Source organism: Sciurus carolinensis, chromosome 14, assembly GCF_902686445.1.
Source record: "Sciurus carolinensis chromosome 14, mSciCar1.2, whole genome shotgun sequence".
Classification (NCBI taxonomy): Eukaryota; Metazoa; Chordata; class Mammalia; order Rodentia; family Sciuridae; genus Sciurus; species Sciurus carolinensis.
The window spans coordinates 78,851,091-78,876,287 of record NC_062226.1 but is presented as its reverse complement, the minus strand read 5'-3'; the positions used below and the strand labels follow the sequence as shown (position 1 = coordinate 78,876,287).

The 25,197-nt window shown below is 43.1% G+C and overlaps 1 protein-coding gene across 1 annotated transcript in view; it reads right to left on the bottom strand.

Moving 5' to 3' along the window:
- Positions 1-24,760, bottom strand: part of Psat1 (phosphoserine aminotransferase 1) — a 30,547-nt gene extending 5,787 nt beyond the window's left edge. The window contains exons 1-7 of the mRNA XM_047525444.1: positions 24,613-24,760; positions 21,529-21,589; positions 20,567-20,636; positions 17,974-18,179; positions 16,490-16,662; positions 14,637-14,806; positions 7,101-7,229 (exon numbers count right to left, since the gene is read on the bottom strand). Of these exons, the coding sequence (XP_047381400.1) occupies positions 7,101-7,229; positions 14,637-14,806; positions 16,490-16,662; positions 17,974-18,179; positions 20,567-20,636; positions 21,529-21,589; positions 24,613-24,672 (869 nt within the window). The 5' untranslated portion in view covers positions 24,673-24,760. The remainder of the gene's footprint in view (positions 1-7,100; positions 7,230-14,636; positions 14,807-16,489; positions 16,663-17,973; positions 18,180-20,566; positions 20,637-21,528; positions 21,590-24,612) is intronic.
- Positions 24,761-25,197: the final 437 nt, after the last annotated feature.

Sequence of the window (25,197 nt, the reverse complement as noted above, 5' to 3'; positions counted from 1 at the left end):
ACATTCCAGAGAGCCCCCGTACCCCAAGACACCAGTACTCCCCAAGTAGTGGAGGGGGCGGGTGAGGGAAAGGACAGCGTCAACAAGAGGCACGCATCTCACAGAGGTGGCAAGGGTCAGTCGGGTATGCTGGAAAGTGGCAGGCCAGTGGGCAAGGGGTTGACCTGCTCATTTCTGTCCATCCCCTCCAAAAGGATGTATCAGAAACAAACAGGTCAAGGATAGAGAGTACATGCAATGAAAGAAAAGCTCATGAAATATAATTACAGACCTCCATGGTTTGAAGCCAGACAGTCTCCACGTATACAAATCAGAGCTATCTGCATCACACCTTACTCAGAAAATAAATTCTAATCAGTCAGAAAGGTCTAAGTTTCATGTTCACATATGAACACACGACCAGTGTAACTCCACATCATGTACAACCACAAGAATGGGAAGTTATACTCCATGTATGTATGATAGTCAAAACACACTCTACTGCCATGTATAACAAAAAAGAAAAAAAATTCTAATTTTTTTTATTTTAAAAAGGTCTAAGCTGGATCTGATAGTGCATACCTATGATCTCAGTGACTCAGGAAGCTGAGGCAGGAGGATGGCTGGTTTTATTAATTTTTAAAAAATCAATTTGAAAACCATATGTGATTACAAAACTGAGTAAAATGATGAAGCTCTACCAACCCCTTCCCACAGAGGTGGCTATCATTAACAATCTGGTGTGTGCTCACCAGTGCGTTTTTAAATATACAAACATGAATATGTGTCAGAATATGTACATATGTATACACATGTAAATTATATGTCCTTATGTAATATTTACAAATATAAATATGGGTTTCATAAACAGACTAATTAATAGACATGTCCTTTTCTATGCTTCCTTTTTCCTTTTGGCCCGTTGACATACAGACATCTTTCACTGTCTGCTCAGACAACCTTGCCCTCAATGCACACATTATTCCCTCCTGTGTTTGTCAGCTTTTTTACTGCTGTGATCAAAATACCTGACAAAAACAATTTTAGAGGAAAAGTTTATTGGTGCTCACAGCCTCAGTCTACAGACAGCTGAATCCATTGTTCTGGGCCATCAAGACAGAAGAGTGTGGCAGAAGAAAGCAGCTCAGGACATGACAGGAAGCAGAGAGAAGCTCTGCTCACCAGGAACAAAATGTATACCTCAAAGGCAGGCCCAGTGACAAACCTCCTTCAGCTCTATCCTGCCTGCCTCCAGTTACCACCCCGTTAATGCCAATCAAGGGATTAATGCACTGACTAGGTTAAGGCTCGACAACTCAATCATTTCACCCTTGAACTTCTTGCACTGTCTCGCACATGAGCTTCTGGGAACACCTCATATCTAAACCATAACACTTACTATGCATGGATCCTACTAAATTTCCTCCAATCGTGACTGACAGGCATGGTGGTGCTCTGCAGATTTTTACTGTCCCATCCTACAGTGGACCTGCTACAGCTCAATTCTCTGCATACTGCTGCATCCAGCAGGGTACTGAGGGAAGGTAGCTGCCTAGACATAAATATCTCTGCAAGTTTTCTTTGAATTTTGATTCGTATTGCAAACTTTGCCCCAGATTTGTCCAGATTTATACTTCCATCCAAGTGCAGTCCTTTGCCAAAGGATCAATTTCTTTTTAATTTCTGCCATCCAAAGGTAAAAAATACACCTCATGATTTCAATCTGCATTTCCTAATGAACTAGGGCATTTTTTCATTTGTGTGTTAGCTAGCTATATTTCTTCTGGGTTGTTTATTTAAACCATTAGCAACCACCTTCTGCCCTAATTTTTATTTGGTCATCCTTTTCATTCGTTTGTGGATTCTAGCCCATATTAAGGATGGCAACCTTTCTGTTATCTAGTGTTCATTTTTTCTCATGTCTGACATTTGTTTTTGCTTTGTCTTCACTATGTAAAATTTTAAGATTTAATTTAAGATTTTTTTTAAAATTTTAAGATTTTTTTAAGATTTAATTTATGAAATTAAATGTCATTTTTTACTTTATTGCTTTTGAGATTAATAGTTTGATCTTAGTTAAGGCCTTCTGTATTCCTAGACTTAAAAGATTCACCAGCAGTTTTTTTTCTTGGTATTAGAGACTAAACCCAGGAACCCAGGGGCACTGTACCCCTGAGCTTCATTCTCATGGCCTTTCATTTTTTGTTTTTATTTTGAGACAGGGTCTCACTAAGTTGCTGAGGTTGGTCTCAAACTTGTGATCCTCCTGCCTCAGTCTCCCAAGTCACTGGGATTACAGGTGAGCACCACCACAACCAGCTTAGAACTTTCTGACTAATTAGAATTTGTTTTTGAGTATGGCATGAAGCATATAACGCTGATTTGTTTAAATGCACCATCATAGCTTCAAACAGCATGTTAGGAATATACTTTTCATCTAATGTAACGCAGCTGATTCCCAAGCCTGGCCATTTATGAACTTCTTCAACTGATCTATTGTCTATCCCTGTGCTAGTACCCCAGTTTAAATTAACAAGGCTTTATACAACTGTAATAGATTTTGTGCAAAGTTCACCCTGTAACTTTTTCCTTTAAAAGTTTCTCAGCCATCCTTCTGCATTAACTCAAACAGGTGGACATTTGGATTGATTTCTAGATATTTTATAATTCTTTTTTTTTTTTTTTTTTTTTTTTTTTTTTTTTTTGGCGGTGCTGGGGATTGAACCCAGGGCCTTGTGCTTTTGAGGTGAGCACTCTACCAACTGAGCTATATCCCCAGCCCATTATTTTTTATTTTGATACAGAGTCTCACTAAGTTGCTTAGGGCCTCACTAAGTTGCTGAGGCTTGGCAATGAACTTGCAATCCCCCTGCCTCAGCCTCCTGAGCAACTGGGATTACAGGCATGTGCCACCAAGCCTGGCAATATCTTATAATTCTGGGTCTATTGTGAATTCCATCCTTACTGCATGTTTGACACTTGTGGAGAATGGAATCACAACTGACTTTACACACTGAGTTCTTCTGCACTTGATCATTTCTAAGGTTTTTCTGCTGGTTCTTGCACTTTTAATACAGAAAGTCACCCCATCTGCAATCTGTGATTTTTTTTTTCGTTTCTTTGGTGTAGTAATTAAAGAGCCACACATGCCTTGGAAAGAGCCCCCATGGTGCCCACCCTCCACATGTTCGTACCCAGGCCGATCCCACTTTCCAAGTGTGACTTTATCCAGTCTGGGCATCTGTCAGACATGCTTCCTGTACTTCACAGGACAGCAATGGCAATAAATGCAATCCTACATGTAAAGTGCCTAGTACTCCACCTGCTTCATTTTAGTTTAGTCTTCACTAGACCTATCACATGCTTCCTTCTCTTTCCTAAGAAGGCAACCAAGGTAATCTCACATCTGGATAAGGAATATGACACTTGAACATCCATATTATGATGATAAAGTTAATATCTGATGTCTGTTAAGCACCATGTCAGGAACATCCAAAGTGCCTTACATGGTAACAACCACAAATAGTAATACTAAGAGCCAACATGTGAGGACTGCTCAACAAGGTGCCATGATTAACAAGAGGCAAATTAACCAGCACGAGCCAATCCTCTTAACCCACTTATATACACTCTATATCACAGGCATTGTCACTTAATTCTCATGACAACAAGACACATGTGCCATTATTATACCCCCTGCACAGATGAGGAAACTGAGGCTTAAGGCAATCAAGTCATCTGCCTAAGATCACATGCCAATAGGTAGCAACATGGGACTCTGAGGCCCAAGACTCTATGCTGTCCTGCCCGGGTGGACTCAACTCCAGGTTGCCAATGCCATGGGACTGGTTAGGCTATAGAATGAACTTGGAGACTTCAAGGATTGTCTCATCTAGTTTCAGAGGTCCCTGTCAAGTGACTAGTTGACAAGTTGTTGCAGTCCCCAGCAAGCCACTCAGAGAGAATCAGGCCTTACAAGTTAGGGAGCACAAAGGGAGAAGAGGTTCATGACAAAGATAAAAAGGAGAAGCGAAGACAACAGTAAAGTGCAAATCAAGATCTGTCTTTCAGTATTCAGGACCATCTTGCCAAACTATTTCCACAGTTTAAAAGAAGAGTAAAGAATTTCCCAAGAGCTCAGTGGTGCCAGGAACAGCTAGAGAGCCTCCCGCTTTCAGTAAACAGAGGAGTACTCTGGACTCCAGTAACAAGGTCCCTTAGGACCCATCAGCCTGGGATGACATTTTCTAGGCAGGTGACTGACAGGGTGACTGGAGTCCTCCAATTTTATGTCTATACTCCTCCTGAGAAATAGTGGAGCCACAGCTAATAGACTGCTCTCCACTCCACAATAACTACCAAATGTTCCCATGCATTCAGGTTCTGAGCACTTCTGGGAAGTCAGGCATGGTGATTTATTCTTCTGGGAATCTCAGGAGCCTAGACCAAGGTTAGCCCAGCTAGGTAGTCAGGAGCCATCTGCAGGACAGATGGAGAGGTGAACAGATGAATAGGTAGATGGGTGGGTGAATGAGTGACTGGCTATATGGCTGAGTGAATGGGTGCACAGGAAAGTAGATAGATGGGTGGACAGAAGAATGAAGAAATGAACCAACACATCTCAGACTTCTCCATGACTTTCCTTTCAATCCGAGCATAAGCCATTGCCACCAGGTGGCCCATTATCTGCTCCCCAACACACTGTGCTTCTTCCCTCAGTGTCTTTGTGGGATCTTCCCTGCCTTCCTAAATCCCTACAAGTACTTTGCCCACTTCTCTGCCTAATTCTACTCACACCAAGGCTCCATCCAAAAGCTCTCCCTCCCCCTCCAACCCAACAATATCACCCCGTTCCAAGCTCACACCACATTCCTTAACCCTTGGCCCTGAACTTCCTGGACCACTTCCTGCTAATCATGCATCACTCCTGTAAGCACCGATATCCCCACCTCCACATACAGAGGGTAGGATGGAAGCTTCCTCAAGACCGAGCCTGTGTTGCACAGAACCACAGAGTAGGCAGGAATGTGCAGGGCAGCCCTTCCCCAGACAGCACATGGAGCAGAACCCAAAGGCCAAGACATCCAGCCAAGTCCAACTCCCTTTGGGCTATGGCTAGAGGCCACTGCATGCCAAGAACTTGCAGAAGCAGATGACAGGCATTTTGGGGGAAAGATGGCAGCACCATGCTGCTTTCAGCCAGCTGTCCAGCGTCTACCCCAGCCCTCAACTGTGGGTGGTTACAGAATCATGACACCAAGTCACAGCTGCTGCACACATTTCCAATTTAGAACTGAGACATAATATTTTCTATCCCATGTGGCCCATGTAATAAAGATAGTGCCAATTCCCCCATTACTGTGGGGCATATCTTTTTGTTATAACAGTAAAACTCAAAGATAATGAGCACTAAAAATGAGGGTCCTAAGCCAAGTGCAGCAGCACAAGCCTGTTGACCCAGCTACTAGGGATGCTGAGTCAGGAAGATCATTTGGGTTCAGAAGTTCAAAGCCAGCCTGGGCAACAGTGAGATGTCATGTGAAAGAAAAGAAAATAAAATTCAAGAATCCTGGTTTGATAACTGAGTGTCAACATAAACACACTGCAGGTGGCGATAACATCTGGGACACTTCTCTGGGTCCCACATTTGCATTTTGGTAGGAACTGTGAATCTGACCTTTTTGGAAAAAAGGTCTTTGCAGGTAAATATAGAAGGATCTGGAGATGAGATCAACTGGGGTGGAAGTGCTAAATCCAATGACCAGTCCTTATCAGAGGGAGAAGACATGTGAAGACAGAGGCAGAGAATGAGATGAGGCAGCTCCAAGCCAGGACCACTTGGCGCCACTAGAAGCTGGAAGAGGCAAGAAATGGATTCTCCCCTGAAGTCTGTGGAAGGAGCAAAGCCCTGCTAACATCTTGATTTCAAATGTCTGGCCTCCACAATGTGATGGGCTGACAGATCTGACTCCATGAGAATGTTATAGGCCAGACTCTAAGGGAAATGACTAAACAGACCCATTTTGCTCTGAGACTCCATGTTATGTAGGAAATAAGCTTCTCCCATGGGAACACCCTGCCTCTGTGCCCATCATCAGTTACTTGGTGTGATATGTTTAATAATATACGATGGCAACTCCTATGTGGTAAAGAATTGCTCTCTTTTGATTCCTATTGCTCCTAAACAATGTACCATGTGAACAGTGATTGTGTGGATGTTAGTAACCATTCTTTAGTTTGTACCTAGGTAAGGGTCGTTTTGACCCACTTCCCCCTCTGTCGATGATCTCATGATGTCAATGTGTAATTTCAAATCATAGCAACAGACACTTATGATTAATGTAATTTTTGGTATAAGAACCCCTACACCCTGTGGTCAGGGCTGTTCTCCCAATAGCCATTTTTTGGGGCATTGTGTGAGACAGTCAGCCGGCCGGCTTAATAAAGACTCTCAAATTTGGACTTCTCAGTGGTGATCGGTCTGTTCTTAAGTTGTGCCCCATAACACACAATGGTAAGACTTTCTCTTGTTTTAAGCTACCAAGTGCCTGGCACTTTGTTAGGGGAGTCCTAAGAAACGGACACAAAACCCGTACATTTTCTGTAGCCCTCATGGGTGCTGGTCCAGTGGTCAAGACAAGTTCATCAATCACTTTGTCAGGAAAATATTTAAGTAGGAGTACACCTGTGCCACAGTCCATTCCACTCAACACAGGCCTGGGATCAGAGCATCTGTCCTGTAGAAGGGAGGCATGGGCAATTATCCCAGGGAACTCCAACAGGAGGCCACAGATAAAGCTGAAAGCTTCCGGCAAGCATTCTTCCCAGTGACAGTGGAAGGCGGGAGTAGAAGGGGCCTCTCCCAGGGAGCAAACTGAGATTCTTCCCCAGGACAAGATCTTTGGAGTGAGAAAAGTCACTACCCACTGGGATCTGGACCCCAAAGCCTGGGTTTCCTCGGGTGGGGCACAGCAGGGAAGAACTCACCCCACTGTTCACGAGGCACATACACACTCACCAGTGTGTCAGGTCTTAGAGAAAGGTAATTATGTCCATTTTCTAAAGGTATAAAGTTTTCAGTTCACAAGATGCAAAACGTAGGATAAAACCCATTGACTTACACATAGAATCCTTGAGAATTATCAATAATCTCATAAATCTTCTGAGATTTGATGGAGCTGAGTTTTTCCATAGCTGCTGTCCCACCATTGTTCTTAATCCACTCCAGGACCAAGCCCATAACATAAATGCTAAAATAAAAATTAAAACAAAAAGTCATTTAACGCAAAGACTTTCAAGCAAATTGTTACCTTGCATTAAGACAAACTTAAAGACATCATTAGAAACAGACAAGATAGCTGCACAGAGCGGTGCACATCTATAATCCCAGCTTCTAGGGAGGCTAAGGCAGGAGGATCACAAATTCAAGGTCAGCCTAGGTACCTTTAGTGAGTCCCTAAAAAAAAAATAAAAAGGACTGGCCCCATAGTAGAGTGCCCCTGGGTTCAGAAAAAAATAAAATAAAATTTAAGAAAACAGATAAGATAAATGCAAACCACATGTAAACAAGAGCATGTCATGAAGCAAGGACTAGGGTCAATACAATTCTAAACCTCTAAGGGTCATTCATAAAAAAAGGTTTAATAAGAAAACTTGGAATGGACCCACCATTTGACCCAGCTATCCCACTCCTTGGCCTATACCCAAAGGACTTAACATCAGCATACTACAGTGATGCAGCCACATCAATGTTCATTGTTGCTCAATTCACCATAGCCAGACTGTGGAACCAACCTAGATGCCCATCAATAGATACATGGATAAAGAAACTGTATATATATACACAATGGAATATTACTCAGCCATAAAGAATAATAAAATTATGGCATTTGCAGGCAAACGGATGAAACTGGAGAATATCGTGCTAAGTGAGATAAGCCAATCTCAAAAAACCAAAGGAAAATGATCTCGCTGATAAGCGGATGATGACACATAATGGGGGGTGGAGGGGGGCAAGAATGGAGGAAGGAGGAACTGTATAGAGGGAAAAGAGGGGTGGGAGGGGTGGGGGAAAGGAAAAAAATAACAGAATGAATCAAAAACTATTACCCTATGTAAATATATGATTACACAAATGGTATGCCTCTACTTCATGTACAGAGAAACAAGATGTATCCCATTTGTTTAAAATAAAAATAAATTAAAAAAAAAGACACCTCAATGCACCTCAATGGATATCACATCAGTCCCTTTCTGTCCAGCCCAAGTTCTAATGCAAACTCTTCATGATACCTGTAATACACTTCCCTGTCCCTACAATAAATCATCAGAGTCCTGCTCCCCAACTTCTCCCAGGGTTAACTCTTCACTTCCTGAACTCTGGTCCCAGAGTCCCTTGCCCATACTACCTTATAGCTTACCACTCACTCCTTTATCTTATACTACCTATATGTTTTGGGTTGTGGTCTTAGAAGACTGGAAGCTCACACTGTACACTTTTTCTACTTCATAATCCCAGTTCAGAGTCTTCCACCTGGCAGATGTGGTGTGGCACAATGTTTAAGACCATGACTCTCAGTTATAGTCTAGACCCCAAACCCAGGGCTGCTGCTTACACATACACACTACACGGGTTCATGGAATCTAAGCATTGACTTTCCCGAGGGAACAAGGAGAACCATCTACCTATGATGGACACCTGGCATTTTATCTGCCCTCTCTTCTCAATTCCACCCTCCCACCCAGCCTGCAAATTCCCAGCAAGCCTTGTTCCCCTGGTCTCAAAGTTGGGCATGGGACCTATCCAGACCAATCAGAAACTACCCTGGGGGTCTGGGGACATAGCTCAGTGGTACAGCACTTGCCTAGCATTTGTGAGGCACCAAGTTCAATCACCAGTACTGTTAAAAAAAAAAAAAAAGGTAGAAACTTCCCTGGGATTTTCTCTCACCTGGGAGTGAGAAAAGAGGCAAAATCATGGGCTGGTGATTCTGTAAGGTATAAGGTAAGAGACCTAGTGGATATCATTTCTAGGAAACATCTGAAAGAGGTTCAGCTGAAAATATTGAAGCTAACATTCCAGCTGAGAGAAGCAAGAAATGGAACCTATAAGCAAACCAGGCACCTATAATCCCAGGGACTCAGGAGGCTGAGACAGAAGGAGAGCAAGTTCAAGGCCAGCCTCAGCAATTTAGTGAGGCCCTGTCTTCTCAAAATAAAAAAATAAAGTGGGATGGAGGTATGGCTCAGTAGTAGGGCACTCCTGGGTTCAACCCTCAATATCACAAAAATGAAAAGAGAAATGGAGAGTATGATGGTATAGGATCGGTGTTCCTGGTTCTGGGAGACCCAGCTGCACCCAGTCCTTCCTAAAATTTGCTTGGGTCCAACCCCTTCTAAGCTAAGTATTTTAATTTCCTATCTCCTGCAAGACCCATGCTTAGAACAGGGCCGGGAACAGGTAGGTGGGCCACACAAATGACAGCTAGTGGTGTCTCTGCTATTAGGTGCCCAAGACAAAGCTGAAAATAGACAGAATTGAAGAATAGTGGATGGTTCTGTCCAGCAGTCTTCTGAAAGTCCCATCTTTAAAAAGATACTAAAGGCTCCACGTGTCCCTCTCTGACCAACACCACCCTCCTTGAGTTGGGAGTTCAGAGGTGGTGAGCTCTCAGCTATGCTGTCTCCAGAGGGGCAGGCCAAAAGTCCTCTATGGAAATTTGCAAAAATTTGATGGAAGTCAATGCTCAGCAAAAATGGGGTGGCACTGCCTGAACTCAGTGGCCCTCTCATTTACTGACACCTTCAGTCTACCAATACCAGGACAGATGCTCACAGGAGAGCCCAGGTCTGGAAGATGGTCTAACAGTCAGAGGCTGGGGACAGAAGTCCCCCATACTGACTGGTTCTTTGTTCTCTCAACTGGGTGGGCCACAAATTCAAGTGATGTGAGCTTTTCATTACTGTGACATAAATTCCTAATAAGAACAACTTAGAAGAGGAAAGATTTATTTTGGCTCATGGTTTTGGAAATTTTAGTCCATGGTCAGCTAGACTTGCTTTGGAACCAAGGTTACGCAGAATATCATGGCAAAATGGTGTCAGCTTATGGCAGCCAGGAAGTAGAGAGAGTAAGAGAAAGAGGGAGGAGGGAGGAATTCCCAGGGAGAAGATGCAGTCCCCAAGGGTACACCCCGAGTGACCTACTTGCTCCAACCATGCCACACCTACCTACAGTTCCAATCACTTCCCAGTAGTCCATTCAGTTAGCAATGGATTAATCCACTGATGAGGTCAGAGCCCTCATGATCTGTCACTTCCCAAAAGTCCCACCTCTGAACTGGGGACTAGGGTGCCTTCAACACTTGAGCCTTTGCCGGGGGGACTGTCCAAATCCAAACCATAACACAAAAGCTTAATGCCCAGAAGGTCCTTAGGCAGAGAGTAGCCAGCACCCAACTGCATACAATGGCCTCTCCTGAAGCTTCCCTGCCTGGCTCCCCGGGCAGCCCAGGGAGGAAAAAGCAGGGAGGAAGAGAGAAGCAGAAAACAGTCCTGAATGAGTCCCAGCCTCGGCTGTGGCTCTCTGGCTAAAGACTGAGAAGTCAGAGGGCAAAGGAGGAGGAACAAAAAAGAGAAGGGGAGGCATCTTACTGAAGTCTACTGTGACCTCTATTTTTATTTTTCCCAATAACCCTGAGGTCTGAGCCACCATTATCCCATTTTACAGATGAGGAAAGAAAGGCTGAGAGTTTTCCAGAATACCACACAACTATTAAAATGGGGGAAAAAAAAAACAAGGCAGACATTTTAGCTACCATGGGAGACTTGAGTGTCCATGGGACATTGCTGGGTGGGGTAAAAAGGAATTCACTAAAGTCTGAATGGCACAGTTCAAGTTCCATTTGCACAAGTAAACATATGGCTCAGTATACAATTGGCCCTCCATATCTGTGAGTTCATTATCCATGGATTCAACCCTGGACAGAAAATATTTGGGGGGAAAAATTGCATCTGCACTGAATATGTACAAACCTTTCGCCTCATTGTTATTTTCTACACAACACAGTATTACAACTATTTATATAGCATTTACGTCATACTAGGTATTATAAGTAATCCAGAGATAATGTGAAGTATATAGGAGGATGTTCACTGGCTATATACCATTTTAGATAAGGGACTGAAACATCTGAGAATTGTGGTATCCATGGAACTAATCCCTGATGGACACTGAGGGAAGACTGGATTTGCATAGACCCAGTTAAGAATCTATCTGGATTCACAACAAGTGGTTCAAGTGGTTACCCCGGTGACTTACTCACTTGGAAATCTTTGCTAAGAGTATGTGTGACTTTCACAAATCTCTTAAAGCAATACAAACTACTGCCATGTGCCAGGGTTTTGAACAGCACACCCCAGAAAGTCCAATGGGAAACTCTTCCTGGCTGTTCCAAAGGTTTGGATTCTGCAGAGGAGCTTCTGGTCTGGACGATGTCGTGGCACAGTTTTCTCAGGAACTGATGAAAGTAACCAGGGAGCACAGCAATTTCCCCTGAGCTGGTTTCACTATGCCTCTCTGCGGATTCTAGGACTCCAGGTTTCTTGCGTCTCACCCAGGGTAAGGGAACCTGGGACAAGCTAAACCCCCTGGACAGACTTACAGGCTTCATCTGTACCTCCCATTCTGGTAAGAAAGGTGGCCTGGGTTAATCATTTCTTCACTTCATATTTTTATTGAAATAAAAATAATTGAATTCAAAATGTCTTACTTTCCCTCACACTGAAGCTCAGGGGTTTAGTTAGTGATGCTAAGTAAAAAATGTTTTGTGTGGTTACCAGGGACATTTAGGAATCTTTCTTCTGGATTTAGTGTGTTCTACCAAAGGGTTAAAGAGAATGACACTGTGGCCCTTTATTCCACCCCAGTTCATTGCTCAGGGTTACAGAGAGCTATTTGCAGCCCAGTTTATCTAGCACAGTTAAAACAAAGTTCTCAGGGCCCATGGTCTTTCAGCTCTGACAAAAACAAATAAAACACACAAAATAAATCCAGGGCATATTTTCAAAGCTGGAGCCTTATCTACCTACGTGATAGGAAGTACTAGGTGCCTTACTGGCCTCACAGTCAAAGACTGGGCCGAGTACCAGCATAAATTTCTCTCTCCATATGGAGAAGGCTCTCACTGGGGACTTCCTCTCCTTGAGGAAGTCAATGCTGAAGCATTGCAAATGAACTCCATGTGTTTCAACCCAGATTCACCGTCATTCTACAGAATTATACAGAACTTTTCTTCTTTTGTCTTCTTTTAGGGTAAAACAAAGCAAAGCAACCTACAGGGGGCATACTGGAGTCAAAATTCATTTAATTCAGTATCTTTCATCTTCTACACTTACATAATTTTAATATTATTATTAGCCATTCCCAGTTGCCCTAAGACATTCTCAATTATAACTACTTTATCTGCCTGGGAAAGAAATTTTGTCCCCTTTCAGTCCTGGGAAAGGAATCCTGCCTCTCCCTAAACAGTGTTCCTAGCCGCCCACCCCCCCAACAGTTCAAGGTCAGTCAAGGTCCACACAGGGGCTGGAAGGGGTTCATTCGTCCAAGAAGATTTTCTGTGTCTCCAATCATTTTCATCTCCTGTTATTAATCTCACTGTTCTCACTAAGCCATTTTTACCCTAATATGAACAGCATAAAAATGTGTTCAATTTTTTAAACTATGATTCAAGGTAGCTCTTAGGAAAGGTGCCTGAGGGTACAACTGTTCACCCTGTCCCTCCGGGCTGTGCCTTGATCAGAACTTGCTGGCCTGGAAACACATTTCAGGGACAGTACTCATTCCCTGGGCCTGCTACCTCCTCACTTCTAAAGGCAGTGGTGGCTTTGGCCTCCTCCTGAAAGACTCGCCTAACTTTGAGACAGGTACCCCGGGCCTACCTCCAGGAAACCATCCAGGTAAGGATGACCACTTCCTCCCTCCTTCCACATGCAGCCTGACAAAGTCCCTCCTCCTGGAATCCTGCACTTGAGGTCTCCCTCTAGACCTTCACCACTGAGCCTGCCCAGTTTGTCCCCTGGCTGACCAATGACCAGAGGTGCTTCCTCACTGCCTAGAGCCCCAATGGTAAACCAAGGGAGTGGGAGATAGAATTTGGCCCTGCCCTGTCACACTCACATTTCGGCAATATTTTCAGCCAAGGTACAACTGAGTGGAGTTTAGAGGTGAACAGGGAAGTTAGCCCCAGAACATCCTATCTCCTGAGGAAAGTGAGGGACACAAAACAAGGACTGCTCTGTACCATATGGGCCATGCGGAAATCCAGCAGAAATTTCCACTGGAGCTCTAATTGTGAAAAAAAAAATCTCCTTTCTTTCTTCTAGTAGACTATATGGGAGACATTTTCCACAGGCAGCACCTATGGGAGGAGAGACCTTTAACAAAGTCCTGACCCAGATGGAACTGCTAAATGCACAGGCCTGCCCTACCCCTTCAAATTTAAGAGAACTTCAGCCCCTCATGGGAAAAATCCTATAGACTAGAAGAGCTAGTCTCCTAAGACAGAATCCTTCAGAAAAACAAATTCACTCGGATCATTTTGCAAAGTACTGAAGTACAAGGTGTGGGTACCCAGGCTGCCTGGGCTCAAATCCCAATAAGACCATTTCCTAAAATGTGACCTCAGTTTCCTCACTTGCAAAATGGGAACAGTAATAGTATCCAACCCCTAGGTGATTGGGAGGATTATTGGGGTCCTACACATAATGTATCAGTGTTTTACGTCACAGATACCTGGAAAGATAAATTAATCAACTCTGGCTCTTCCCTTTTATCACACTGTCCCCGCTGAGGCTCTGGAAACTAACAACAAATAAAACAGGTGACATTTATAAATCACCAAGTACCAGGTACTTACTAATATATAAATGTATCATGTAGCCCTAACAGTAACCCAGTTAGGATGGTACTATTATTACTCCCAATGTCAGACAGGTAAGTGACTTCCTAAGGTCACAGAGTTAGTAAGTAGCAGAATTTCTCAAACAAGTGTGAAATCCTAGGTGTCATGAAGGTTTTCACAAAAATCTGAGTCTGGGAGTGAAAAGACTCTAAAGCAGGCAACCTTGCTCTCGCTGAGATACTGCAATGCAGGTTCCCACTCAGCTGAGGAAAAGCCAGAATCCCTGCAGCTGGGGTTCAAAAAAAGGACAAATATTCAAGACAGTGCCTGGATTGCCAAAATCAAAAACAACAGCCCAGTTGGGCATGGTGGCCACATGCCTATAATCCCAGCAGCTCAGGAGGCTGAGGCAGGAGGATCATGAGTTCAAAGCCAGCCTCAGCAAAAACAAGGTGCTAAGCAACTCACTGAGACCCTGTCTCTAAATAAAATACAAAATAGGGCTGGGGATGTGGCTCACTGGTTGTGTGCCTGAGTTCAATCCCCAGTACCAAAAAAAAAAAATGGCCCCAAAATTTTAAAATTTTTAAAAATGTTAAAGCGGGGAGAGGTGGACAAAGAATCCTGATAAGATATTTGGGGCTATTAGGTCACGACTCATGGAAGCACACTCTACTTTAAAAGGTCACCTCTGCTTTAATGGGAATAGTAAGAACTCCTCAAGGGGTCCACAGTGACACAACCCAAAGTTACCTGAAACATGGAGGCGTGTTGTACAGCGACTTGTTTTCAGCCTGCACTTTGTAGTCCAGGATGGAGGGGCACTCTCTAAGGGCAAAGCCCAGCAGGTCATCCCGGACGATCACTACTGTGACTCCAGCACTGCCAATGTTCTTCTGGGCACCAGCAAAAATGACACCAAACTTAAAAAGAGAAAGGTACGCTGCTTTAGAAGCATAAACTTGTGTGGTCCCTTTCCATCAATGGATGCAAACTTCCCAATTACTTTCCAAAGAATTTTTTTTTTTTTTTTTTTTTGAGGAAGTGATTCCACTTCTGTTTAGAGAGCATCCCGGGGTCTCCAGAAATATCCAGGAGACAGTAAACAGTGGTTGGAGTACCGTGGCTCAAGGCCTGGGCCTCACCTGGAAGGGGTTACCCAAGCCTAGCACTGTAAAGGCCGTGTCCATATTCCACACCGGAACCAGTCTTTAATACTGGGCCTCGGGCTGAGGGTGCAGCTCAGAGGAAGAATGCATGCTTGGCATGCACAAGGTCCTGGGTTCAATCCCCAGCACCACAAAAAATAAAATATAATAAAATAAAGCCTCTAAATATCCTTGGCAACCAAGAGAAGAAACACCATTTTTTAATCACAAAATTTTATCTACATAGGGACTGGGGTTGTGGCTCAGTGGTAAAGCATTTGCCTAGCATCTGTGAGGCATAGTTTGAGCCTCAGCACTGCATATAAATAAATAAAAAAATAAAGATCCACCAACAACTAAAAAAAATTTTATCTACTCAATGTTTAGTTTTAACAATTTCAAATGGCAAAACTATAACTTTTAAATACTTAAAATTATTACTTTTTCTAATTTTTAAATTTTTTTTTAAAAATCAAAAACGCATTTATACAAATCTTTTACCTCTATGTAAAAAGATAATCAGAAGATGCTGAGAAGACTACTGTGGCCAAGAAGAGGGATAAGACAAGCTGCCTGAGGCAGAAGAAATTTTTAGAAAACAAGAGATGTTTAAAGGTATTTCAGGAAATTTTACTGTGCAAGATATAGAATCCTTTCCCATATCGCCTGATCAAACCTTTAAGAAATCAAGTGGGGGAGGAGGGGAACACTGGGTGTGACTTGTAGTTGACATGGTTTAAAACTGCCACACCTGGTCATGGGAACAGCCTTAAAACAAGTAAGTTCTGACACACAGTACAACATGATGATCCTTGAAGACATTATAGAAAGTGACATATGCCAGAGACAAAAGAACAAATATCACAAGACACCATTTATAGGAGGTCCCTATATCAGTTGGTAGAGTGCTTGCCTTGCAAGCACAAGGCCCTGGGTTCGATCCCCAGCACCCAAAAAAAAAAAGAGTTAGTCCCTATAGTCAAAATTCACAAACAGAAAGCATAAAGGTGGTGGCCAGGGGCTGGGGACTAAGGGTTTGGGTAAGTGATTAATAGATACAAAGTTTTAGTCGGGAGAAATTAAAAAATTCTGGGACATGGATGGTGACGAGGGTTGCACAACACAGAATCTTCTCAAAGTAACTGAGCTATACACATAAAAAGGGTTTAAATGCTAAATTTTACATTGAGAACTATTTTAATGCATAAAAAAGTTAAAAAAAAAAAAAAGCAGATTGCATTTGGTTAGTTCAACTGTTGTTTTTAAATTCTTTGCAGACATTCTCCGCCTGGTTCCATGCACCTGATGCAAGGGTGGACCACCTACAAGCAAAAGTCAGCCTTCTCAAATGACATCTGCCCCATCTTCAAGGATTCTGCTAGCCCAAGCTCCCATGTCCTTTGCTGGTCTCATATATACCAGAATCCCCCTAAAGAAACCACTCCTCGTTTACTGTACCTTGGAAACATCCACTGGCTTGGATAAGAAGTTTGAGGACATGTCACAAACCAGTACTGCTCCCTTGACATCAGGAATAAAATTAAACTCCACACCATGCACGGTCTCGTTTGCACAGTAATACACATAGGAAGCATCTGGATTGAGGTTCCAGGTGCTTGGATCTGGAATTTCTATCACAGAAGACAAGTTTGAGATTTTGCACTTTTATCCTCCTTTCTTATATAGATTGGTGTCAACACGGAGACAGATACCACTCCCCCTGTAGTAAAAGGTTGACCCCAAAGCATGTCACCCTGCCAATAATCCATTATTACCACCACCATCCTGAAAGGATGATTGGTCACACCCTTTAAATTTACTAGGGACAAATAACCTTCAAAAATGGCATGGTGGTCATTATGTAAAACTTCAATGCACCAATTTTTAGAAATATGAGGAAAAAAATGTCATGTGGAGGCTGGAGGTGTAGTGCCTCACATGTGGGAAACTGAAGGTTCAAACCTCAGCACTGCCAAAATAAAAAGGCACAGTGGCTAGGCACAGTGGTGTGCCTATAATCCCAGCAGCACTAGAGGCTGATGCAGGAGGATCTCAAGTTTGAGGTCAACCTTAGCAACTTAGTGAGATCCTATCTCAAATTTAAAAAAAAAAAAAAAGGACTGCCGATGTGGTTGAGAGGTAAAGCACGCTGGATTAAACCCCCAGAACCAAAAGAAAAAGAAAAAAAGCATAGTGGATATCTGGCATTTTTTCTTGTCACCCAGCATCCATCTGTCCTATGTCCACTGAGAGTTCAGGAGTTTTTTCCTGAGACCCCAACCCTCACCTTCTCTTCAGCAAATATGGTTCCAGTGCAGCTAATTCAACCCAAAGCCCCAGAGCTAGAATGTGACTCAAATACAGTCACAGGGACTTGTTCAGACTAGACATGAGACATGAGGCTGTCATTGGGAATTCTCTAGCATATGAAACTTGGGAGAATATAAGTAAGATCAGAAGCAGTTGTAGGCATCATCCCAGAAAGAAGGGAGAGTTTTTCCTGGCTGTGGAGGAAATACCATAGAGGAGACACTAGGGCCCAGGGGCATTGTTAGGGCCCAGGGGCATTGTTAGGGCCCCTGATCAAGCCATACCTGAAGTAAAATTGGCTGCTGGACTTTTCACCTAAATGAGCCTATAAGTACTCTGTTTGGCAGAAGCTACTTAGTTATCTTCTACTATTAAAACCACCTAACCGGGCTGGGGATATAGCTCAGTTGGTAGAGTGCTTGCCTCGCAAACACAAACCCCTGGGTTCAATCCCCAGCACTGCCAAAAAAAAAAAGAAAAAGAAAAAAAGGGGGGGGGAACACCCAACCTAAACAGTATCAAACTAACTACTGACAAGGGGAGGAGAGCATTAAAAACAATTGCACTTCGCCCTGTGCAATGGTAAGCCACCAATCTGCACCTCACCATCCAGCCCAGTTCCCAGAACTTACTTGTATAACTCCCAAGTTTAGGATGGACAATGTTCACAGTCCCAAATTTCTTGGCTTCCTCTGCAGCCTTTGCTGACCAAGATCCAGTCACTACATAATCGGCACACTTTCCTGCTTTCAGGCCAATCAGATTTAAGGGGACAGCACTGAACTGGCCACACCCACCTCCTTGCACAAAAATCACCTTGTAGTTTTCTGGAACGGCTCTGGACAGAAACACAAGTAACCGTACATAAACAGACTCACATGGTTGAAGATGGAGAATGAGTGATACTCTACCAAGTGCTTTATTTTGAGTGGCTTTCCTACAAGAAATATAATACAGTCCCACTATCACTTTGTCTTCCCCAATTTAGTAATTTACTTCTTTGTTCATTGGACAATTATTTATTGGGGACTACTGTGGAAGCCTACAGTTCTATCTAAACAGAAGCATTTCCTCCTTTTCCTAGTAACACAGTCTCCAAGGAATCATCCCTCCGAGCTGGCCAGTGGGATTCAATTCTGAGATCTTTCCTCGAACTTTCTATTGAGGGAAAGAATAAATTTGTAGGAGCAAATCCTGAAACCACCGGTGGCCATCTGGCAAAGCTAACATATAGGAAAGCAGAGCCAAGAGATGGAGAAGACATCCCTGTTATCAGCTGAACTCCTAAATCCACCTGTACTTCTCTAAGAGGCAAACATTCCACTTTTTGCTAAAGTCAGTGAGTTGGATTCCCGTCACTTGTGACTGAAAGTCCTGAAACTTTCTACATTAGGTACCATGTTTATGAATCAGGAAGACCCTGGGGAGGGATTTTTGATTGTGACTTAGACCAAGTCATACAATTACAGACACGATGTAAATCAAGATTAAGAAAAAAATTTTTTTGACTCCAGGATGGAAAATTAAGATGATGATTCTAATGGCTACAGGCAATATAATATGGCCAGCTTCGGGGATCCAAGGCCAGGGAAGCTGGGCTCAAGCCTTAGAGCAGTCAGAGCTTAGGAAAAGAGGTACAAAAGGCAGGTGGCCAGGGGACAGCACTCCAGCACAGACATAAATAATAAAGAGCAGGGCAACAGGGTAGGGTCTTGGGGGAAAGGTGATGTGTGATATCTTGTTCTGAACTCTGCTTGGCCTACATTCTGTGGCCAGTAAAAGAGCAAAGCAGCCATGCATGTCTAAGCAGACTCTAACCAGTTATTCAAATGCAAGGAAGTTAGGTTAAGAACTAGCTGGATGGAAACCAGGCAGAAGTCTAAGTACAGGGGTACAGATAGGAGCTTGGTTAGGAGGTCAGGTCCATAACTAAACTGTGGCTCTAGTCACAAGAGGCCTACAGTCATCTGGTCAATGCCCATGTCCCAGGCTAAAGCTTGAAATATTCCCTCCTTCATCATTCCATGAATGTCACATGGGACCCAGTGAGCAGACATGGGCATGATGAGCAAAGCAGATGATCACCAGATCTGAACACTCACAGTTCAGGCCTCCTCCATTCCTCACAAAATTCTCTCCAAGCCTGCCCCATCTAATCAGCTTCTCAAAAGCACTTTAAAAAGCAATATGGCCAGGCATGGAGGCACACACCTGTAATCCCAGCAACTCCAGAGGGTGAGGCAGGAGGTTCAAGGTCAGCCTCAGCAACTTAGTGAGGCTCTAAGAAACTTAGTGAGACCCTGTCTCAAAATTAAAAAATGAAAGGGGCTGGGGTTATAGCTCAGTGGTCAAGTACCCCTGGCTTCAATCCCTAGTACCAAAAAAAAAATAGTAAAGTTATGAAATAATCAGGACAACTCCAACTTTGTTAATAAAATGATGACACCAGAACAGACCCTGAATGTTGATCATCCCTGACGGGTGGGATCAGAGATCAGTTCAGTTTAATTTGTGAGTTGCTATCTGTTTCTGAACCTTCTATCATGAATGTGCTTTTTTTTTTTTTTTTTTTTTGAAGGGGCTGGGGATGTAGCTCAATGGTAGGACACATCCCCACCCCACCAAAAAAGAAAAAAAAAGAAGAAGAAGAAAGCCATATGTATATATAACTTATCTACATATATATAAAATTTCTCTCTCCTTTCAATATTATCAAGGCAGAGGGCAGTACCTGCAGTTGAGAACCCTTAAATTTCCTCAAACCCTCTTACAAATAGTTTCTCCAGACATTCTGACTTAGCAAATCTAGGTGAGCCTTGAATTTCTTAACATCCACCTCCAACCAGGTAATTGACAGATAGCAGAAAGCTCCCACCTTAAGAATCCCCAAAATAGATTAGACTTACTCTAAAAAAAGGTGACTATTGCTTTGTCACTTAAGGCCCCTTCAAGTCAATGTAACTGGTACAATGCTAAAAATCTTTCCAAGCTATAATGATTTCACATCTTTGGAAATACCATATAAAATAAAAATAACACACAAATGCAGGCTAGGAAACACATAAAAACATTATGCACTAATAGTGAATCTGGGAGGGGATTAAAAAGCTTGTTTTTAATCACGGAATATTGTGAACAAACACAAAATACAGAAAATAATGTAACGACATCCAGGTTTATGAAATACTGAACAAAAGTAACATAATTTGGTCTTTTTAGACTTACAACAACTCCCGCACAAGATTCTCTGCGTTGTTAATAATTTTGGCAAAATCTGATGACCTGTGACTCATTTCTGTGGAAGATAAACAATAACAAAAATATCTACAAAATTGGCAAGAAAACAATAAAGAAAAATATCAGTTACTTTGCATTCAAATTGTGGGCCCATGTTCACTTAATGTTTGGGATAATCCAAACTGATTTTCCAGTTGTGTACATTTTAGCCTTATAGTCACAGCAAAATGAATTTTCAAGTGTCACGTGTAATGAATAAGCCACTTAAATTCATCATTAGGTTCTCATTAGACTCTGCATACCATGTCTCTCTGGAAAACAGGAATCCATAGGTAGTGGTTTCCTTTTAGGACAGAGCACAAAATTCCAGGCTGCGATCTCACTTAACAGAAATCTAAGTATGTGTCTCAAACCCACAGGAACAAAAGATAACACAAATAAACAATACAGTTAACCCTATGGTCTGTTCATACCATTCAGCCTTTGGAACTTTCAAAACAAAAAATTAAACAAAAGAAAATTAATTTTAGAACTCAGAGGTCCTCTTGCTCAACAACACAGGGGAGAGAACTGAAACAACAAAATTACTAATGTGTAAGATCTTCACAGAAGGCTTGTGTACTTTAGTAAGTTTGTATTTAAGTATAACAAAAACTGTAAGTTGAATTGAAGCAATTATAAATGTTTGATAGTAATGTCATGCAAATGTACAGGGTCTTCTGATCACAGATTATGTGATTAGCAAAAAAATTATGAAACAGTAAGCTGAAATGTCTAAGCCTCCCACCGGCATTTACGCTATCTTCAAAACCGTTCCTAGCAAAGCCACTTATTAAAGTTTAAAAATGTATCTACAAAAGCCTATTGGGAAGACCTGTAGAAATTCAGGTTGAATGCATTTAAATTAGCTCCCTCTGAAACCAGGACCAGAATCCAAAAGCAAATCTTACCAAGAACACTAATGCCAACTCCTTTGTAGTCTAATAATTCTTTTTGAATCTCTAACAATACCTGGAAGAAAAAAAAAAAAGGTGATTTCAATATGCCACACACGGCTTTCCCTCTGTGTATACCAACCTGGAGAGGAGGAGGGAATCCACACACAGGCCTGTGAGGTTCCCAGGCTTCTGTTGGGACCCACAGCTAAACCTCCTCCTTCCCACTTCCCACAGGAACCTCAATGATGCAACTTCCACAAAAGTTGAGCCTGAAATGAGGCAACACGATAGATGCTAAGATATGCTTTTCCCAAAGACATGAATTTACCAATTTCCTAGAAAATGTTCCCTCCACAAATCTCATTTGCCACTCTCTAAAAGCTAAAAGTACAGGATGCATAAATTTCTGGGTCCAGGGAACAATCAAAAAAAAAAAAAAAAAATCAATTAGTCCCTAATTATAGAGATACATTTAAATCAATTTTCCAGTCTTTTTTTTTTTTTTTTTTTTTTTTTTGTCTAAGGTGCTAGATTAGGACAGGTGAGGTGGGAAAAAAAAAAAAAAAAAGGAAGAAAGAAGAACCTGCTATGAATTAAGATTTATCCCAGTGGCTGGGGCTGTAGCTCATTGTAAAAGCCTGGGTTTGAAAGAGGTTGGGGGTATTATACCAGAGTGCTAAAATAAGATTAGCAAATGCTGATAGATGGGTACCTGAGAATTCATTATATTATTCTCTCTAGATCTGAGTGAACTGAGGATTTCCATAAAAAAAAAAAAAAGAGAGAAAATGAAAACCTCTAACAAATGAACACAAGGAACAAGAGACCCTCTGTGCACTTCAAATGGGAGACTGCTTCTTTAAAAGATGTTAGAAAAGGAAGACATCATTAAAATATAAGCTGAACAGCAACTTGTCTGAAAAAATATTTTCATAAGAATTAGACAAAGACTGCCTCAACAATGAGGTTCAAGAATGTGTCATTGTTTTGAATAGCTGAATGCTTATTAGCTAGCACTGGCTGATCAGATTTCTCTGACTTGATCAGTACACAGAGTACACATGAGATAAAATCTTACAGTACCCCATATGTACCTACAGCTAACCAAAAATTTTAAGAATAAAAATAAACTTATGTGAATCCTTTTGTTTAATAAAGAGAAACAAAGAAAACAATCCAGACTCTTTTTTACTTTTTTTGGTGTTGGGGACTAAACCCAGGGCCTCATTTCTCAAGTGTTAGGCAAGCCTTCTACCACTGAGCTACACCCCCATCTCTAGAAGAATCTCCAAATTTGCTTTAAGACTATATTCTTCTTCTAGATAACATTCCTTGAAACACACAACTATAAAGGTGTCTAACTAAAATTATCATTTAAAAAGAAGACTTCTAGCCAAAAACCACACACCCCTTATAATACACTGAGGTTTTTTTCAAACTGCAGAATGCAATCATTTTTGTGGCTCACAACTAATTTATTTAATGAAATAGAGCAGAATAGAGCACAAAAACAGTATATGGCACAATTCAGCTAAATATTATTTCCTAAGACCTTTGCTTTCATTATAATTATAATGCCTGTACTTCATCATTTTGTAAAACATTTTTCACTATAGTGACAGAGGTGGAAAACTTCTCGAATCTTTACAATTCAACTAAATCAACAAGACACCTAAGAAGTAGCACCTGCCCCTCCAGGTTACTGGGCAAGAGAGGTGGGGAAAAAGTCCTCTCACGAAAATAATCAGTAAGTAAGCGTATTATTTATGACAAATGCCATGATAACCAATTTCATAACAAATTACACTGGGAACAAATACTTGGAAGACTCCAAAACAGCTGGGCGTGAGGGGCGTTACAAGAATAATTTCCACAATTCTAGCAGTAGTAACAGGAAAAAAAATAAGCCCTGAGGGCTGGTGATTGTAGCTCAGTGGAAGAGCACATGCCTAGCGCATGCAGGGCCGGGTTCAATCCCCAGTGCCGCGCGGTAGAGGTGGGAGGAGCCTTGTTCTCAGCTACTGTGAGCGCTACCCCCAAAAAAGCAAAATGTTCTTTCCCCTCTCACACTGTAAGATTCTCTGTTCTTACCACCACACAGAGAAGGCTCTGTCCCAGGGAGAATTCTACTGTCTAACAATAGATAATTGTAAAATACTTGGCTTTGTCCCCACGCTATTGCACATTATCAGGCAAGCGGCGGTAGCTTGTCAAAGGGTGAAATGCACATCAGAGACCTCGCCTTCTTCACTGCTGATGGGGCTGGGGGAGGGTGCTCGTGGGGGAGGGTGTTCCGTGGAGGGGAAAGGAGGGGCCAGAGCCTGGCTGGGGGCTGGGAGGGCAGGGATTGAGTTCCACTTGCATTTGCTTCGTGTGGTTGTGGCCCACAAAACAAAATGTACAGACTAAACTAAAGCAGACCAATGCCTACTAGAGTTTGAATCATCGAATGTCTTTAGAGGGCAAGCAAGTTTTAAAAACACAACAGAGATGAGAAAGGATGCGTTGGTTCTGGGAAGGACAGGAACTGGGGGTTTTCAAACTTAATTTCTGAGAAGCAGTATTTCCAGCGCTGGCTAAACCAAACACGATTGGGGGTGAGGGGAAACGCGGGCCCTCAGTTTGCAATCTCTTTCAGTAATCGTGAATGACCGCGGTATGCAAAATCTATTATCTGCTCATTCCCTTGCATCATTCACTCACAGTGCCCATTCATGCATCCCGTGCACACTGCCAGGGATCGCAGCGCAGCCGAGATGAGAACTTTTTCTTTTCCACCGCTCCCCCTTTCTCGCCTGCTCCATTCGGGCCGGGGGGAAGGCACGGCCCCGGAATCTGCAGGTGAGCTGCACCCGGCCGGCCGTCAGTGCCAGGAGCAGCTGCAGAGACATGCCCTGATAAGCTTCCATGGCCAAATGCATTCTTCCAGAATCCTTCTCGCAAGAGCTCCTGAACCCCTCGTGCAGGCTGCTTGCAAAGAGGTTGGGGGACTCGCGTTGGAAGCGGGGATCCGGGCGCCCGGCGCTGGGATGCAAACCCACCCGGGTGCACGATCCTAATCCGACCGGACTCCCAAGCGCACCGGCGGAATCTTACCGAGTGCGGCAGTTTGGCGGGCCCGGGCCCGAAGTTGATCACTTGCTTCAGGGAATCCATGGTGTAGCGGCGAGAGCAGCGAGTCAGCTAAACAAGACAGACCGCGTGGAACACCAGGGTCTCTCAGTAGCTGCCGCGCTAGTCTGCCGCGGGTACCAACCCCCTGCCTTCTTCCCGCGCCACGCCGGCGCCCCATTGGCCCTCTGTCGCAGGTCCTGCGCCGATTGGTTCTCACTAGGAAACTTGCATCCCCATTGGTCTCATTCACTAGCCCATTCAGTGTGCGATGGCTCCTCCCTGCTTTCAGTGTTTCGGCCTCCTTTTCGATCAATGCAAGGCGCCCGGGAGATTGCACCAGCCGGCCGGCTTGGCTGAGCTCCCTTCTGAAGATCGTAGGCGGCGAGAAGAGGCTGCTCTTGCCAAACTGCATTCGTGCCTCTGAACCCTCCATAGGTTCCAGCACCCCAATTCTGACCCCAGCCTGTCTCTCTGGGCCGGACCCGGGGATGCGATGCAGATCAGTAGCTCCTAGTCCACCCACCTCTCCTCCACCAGCCCCTAGACTGGGCTGATGGGTTTTGTTCC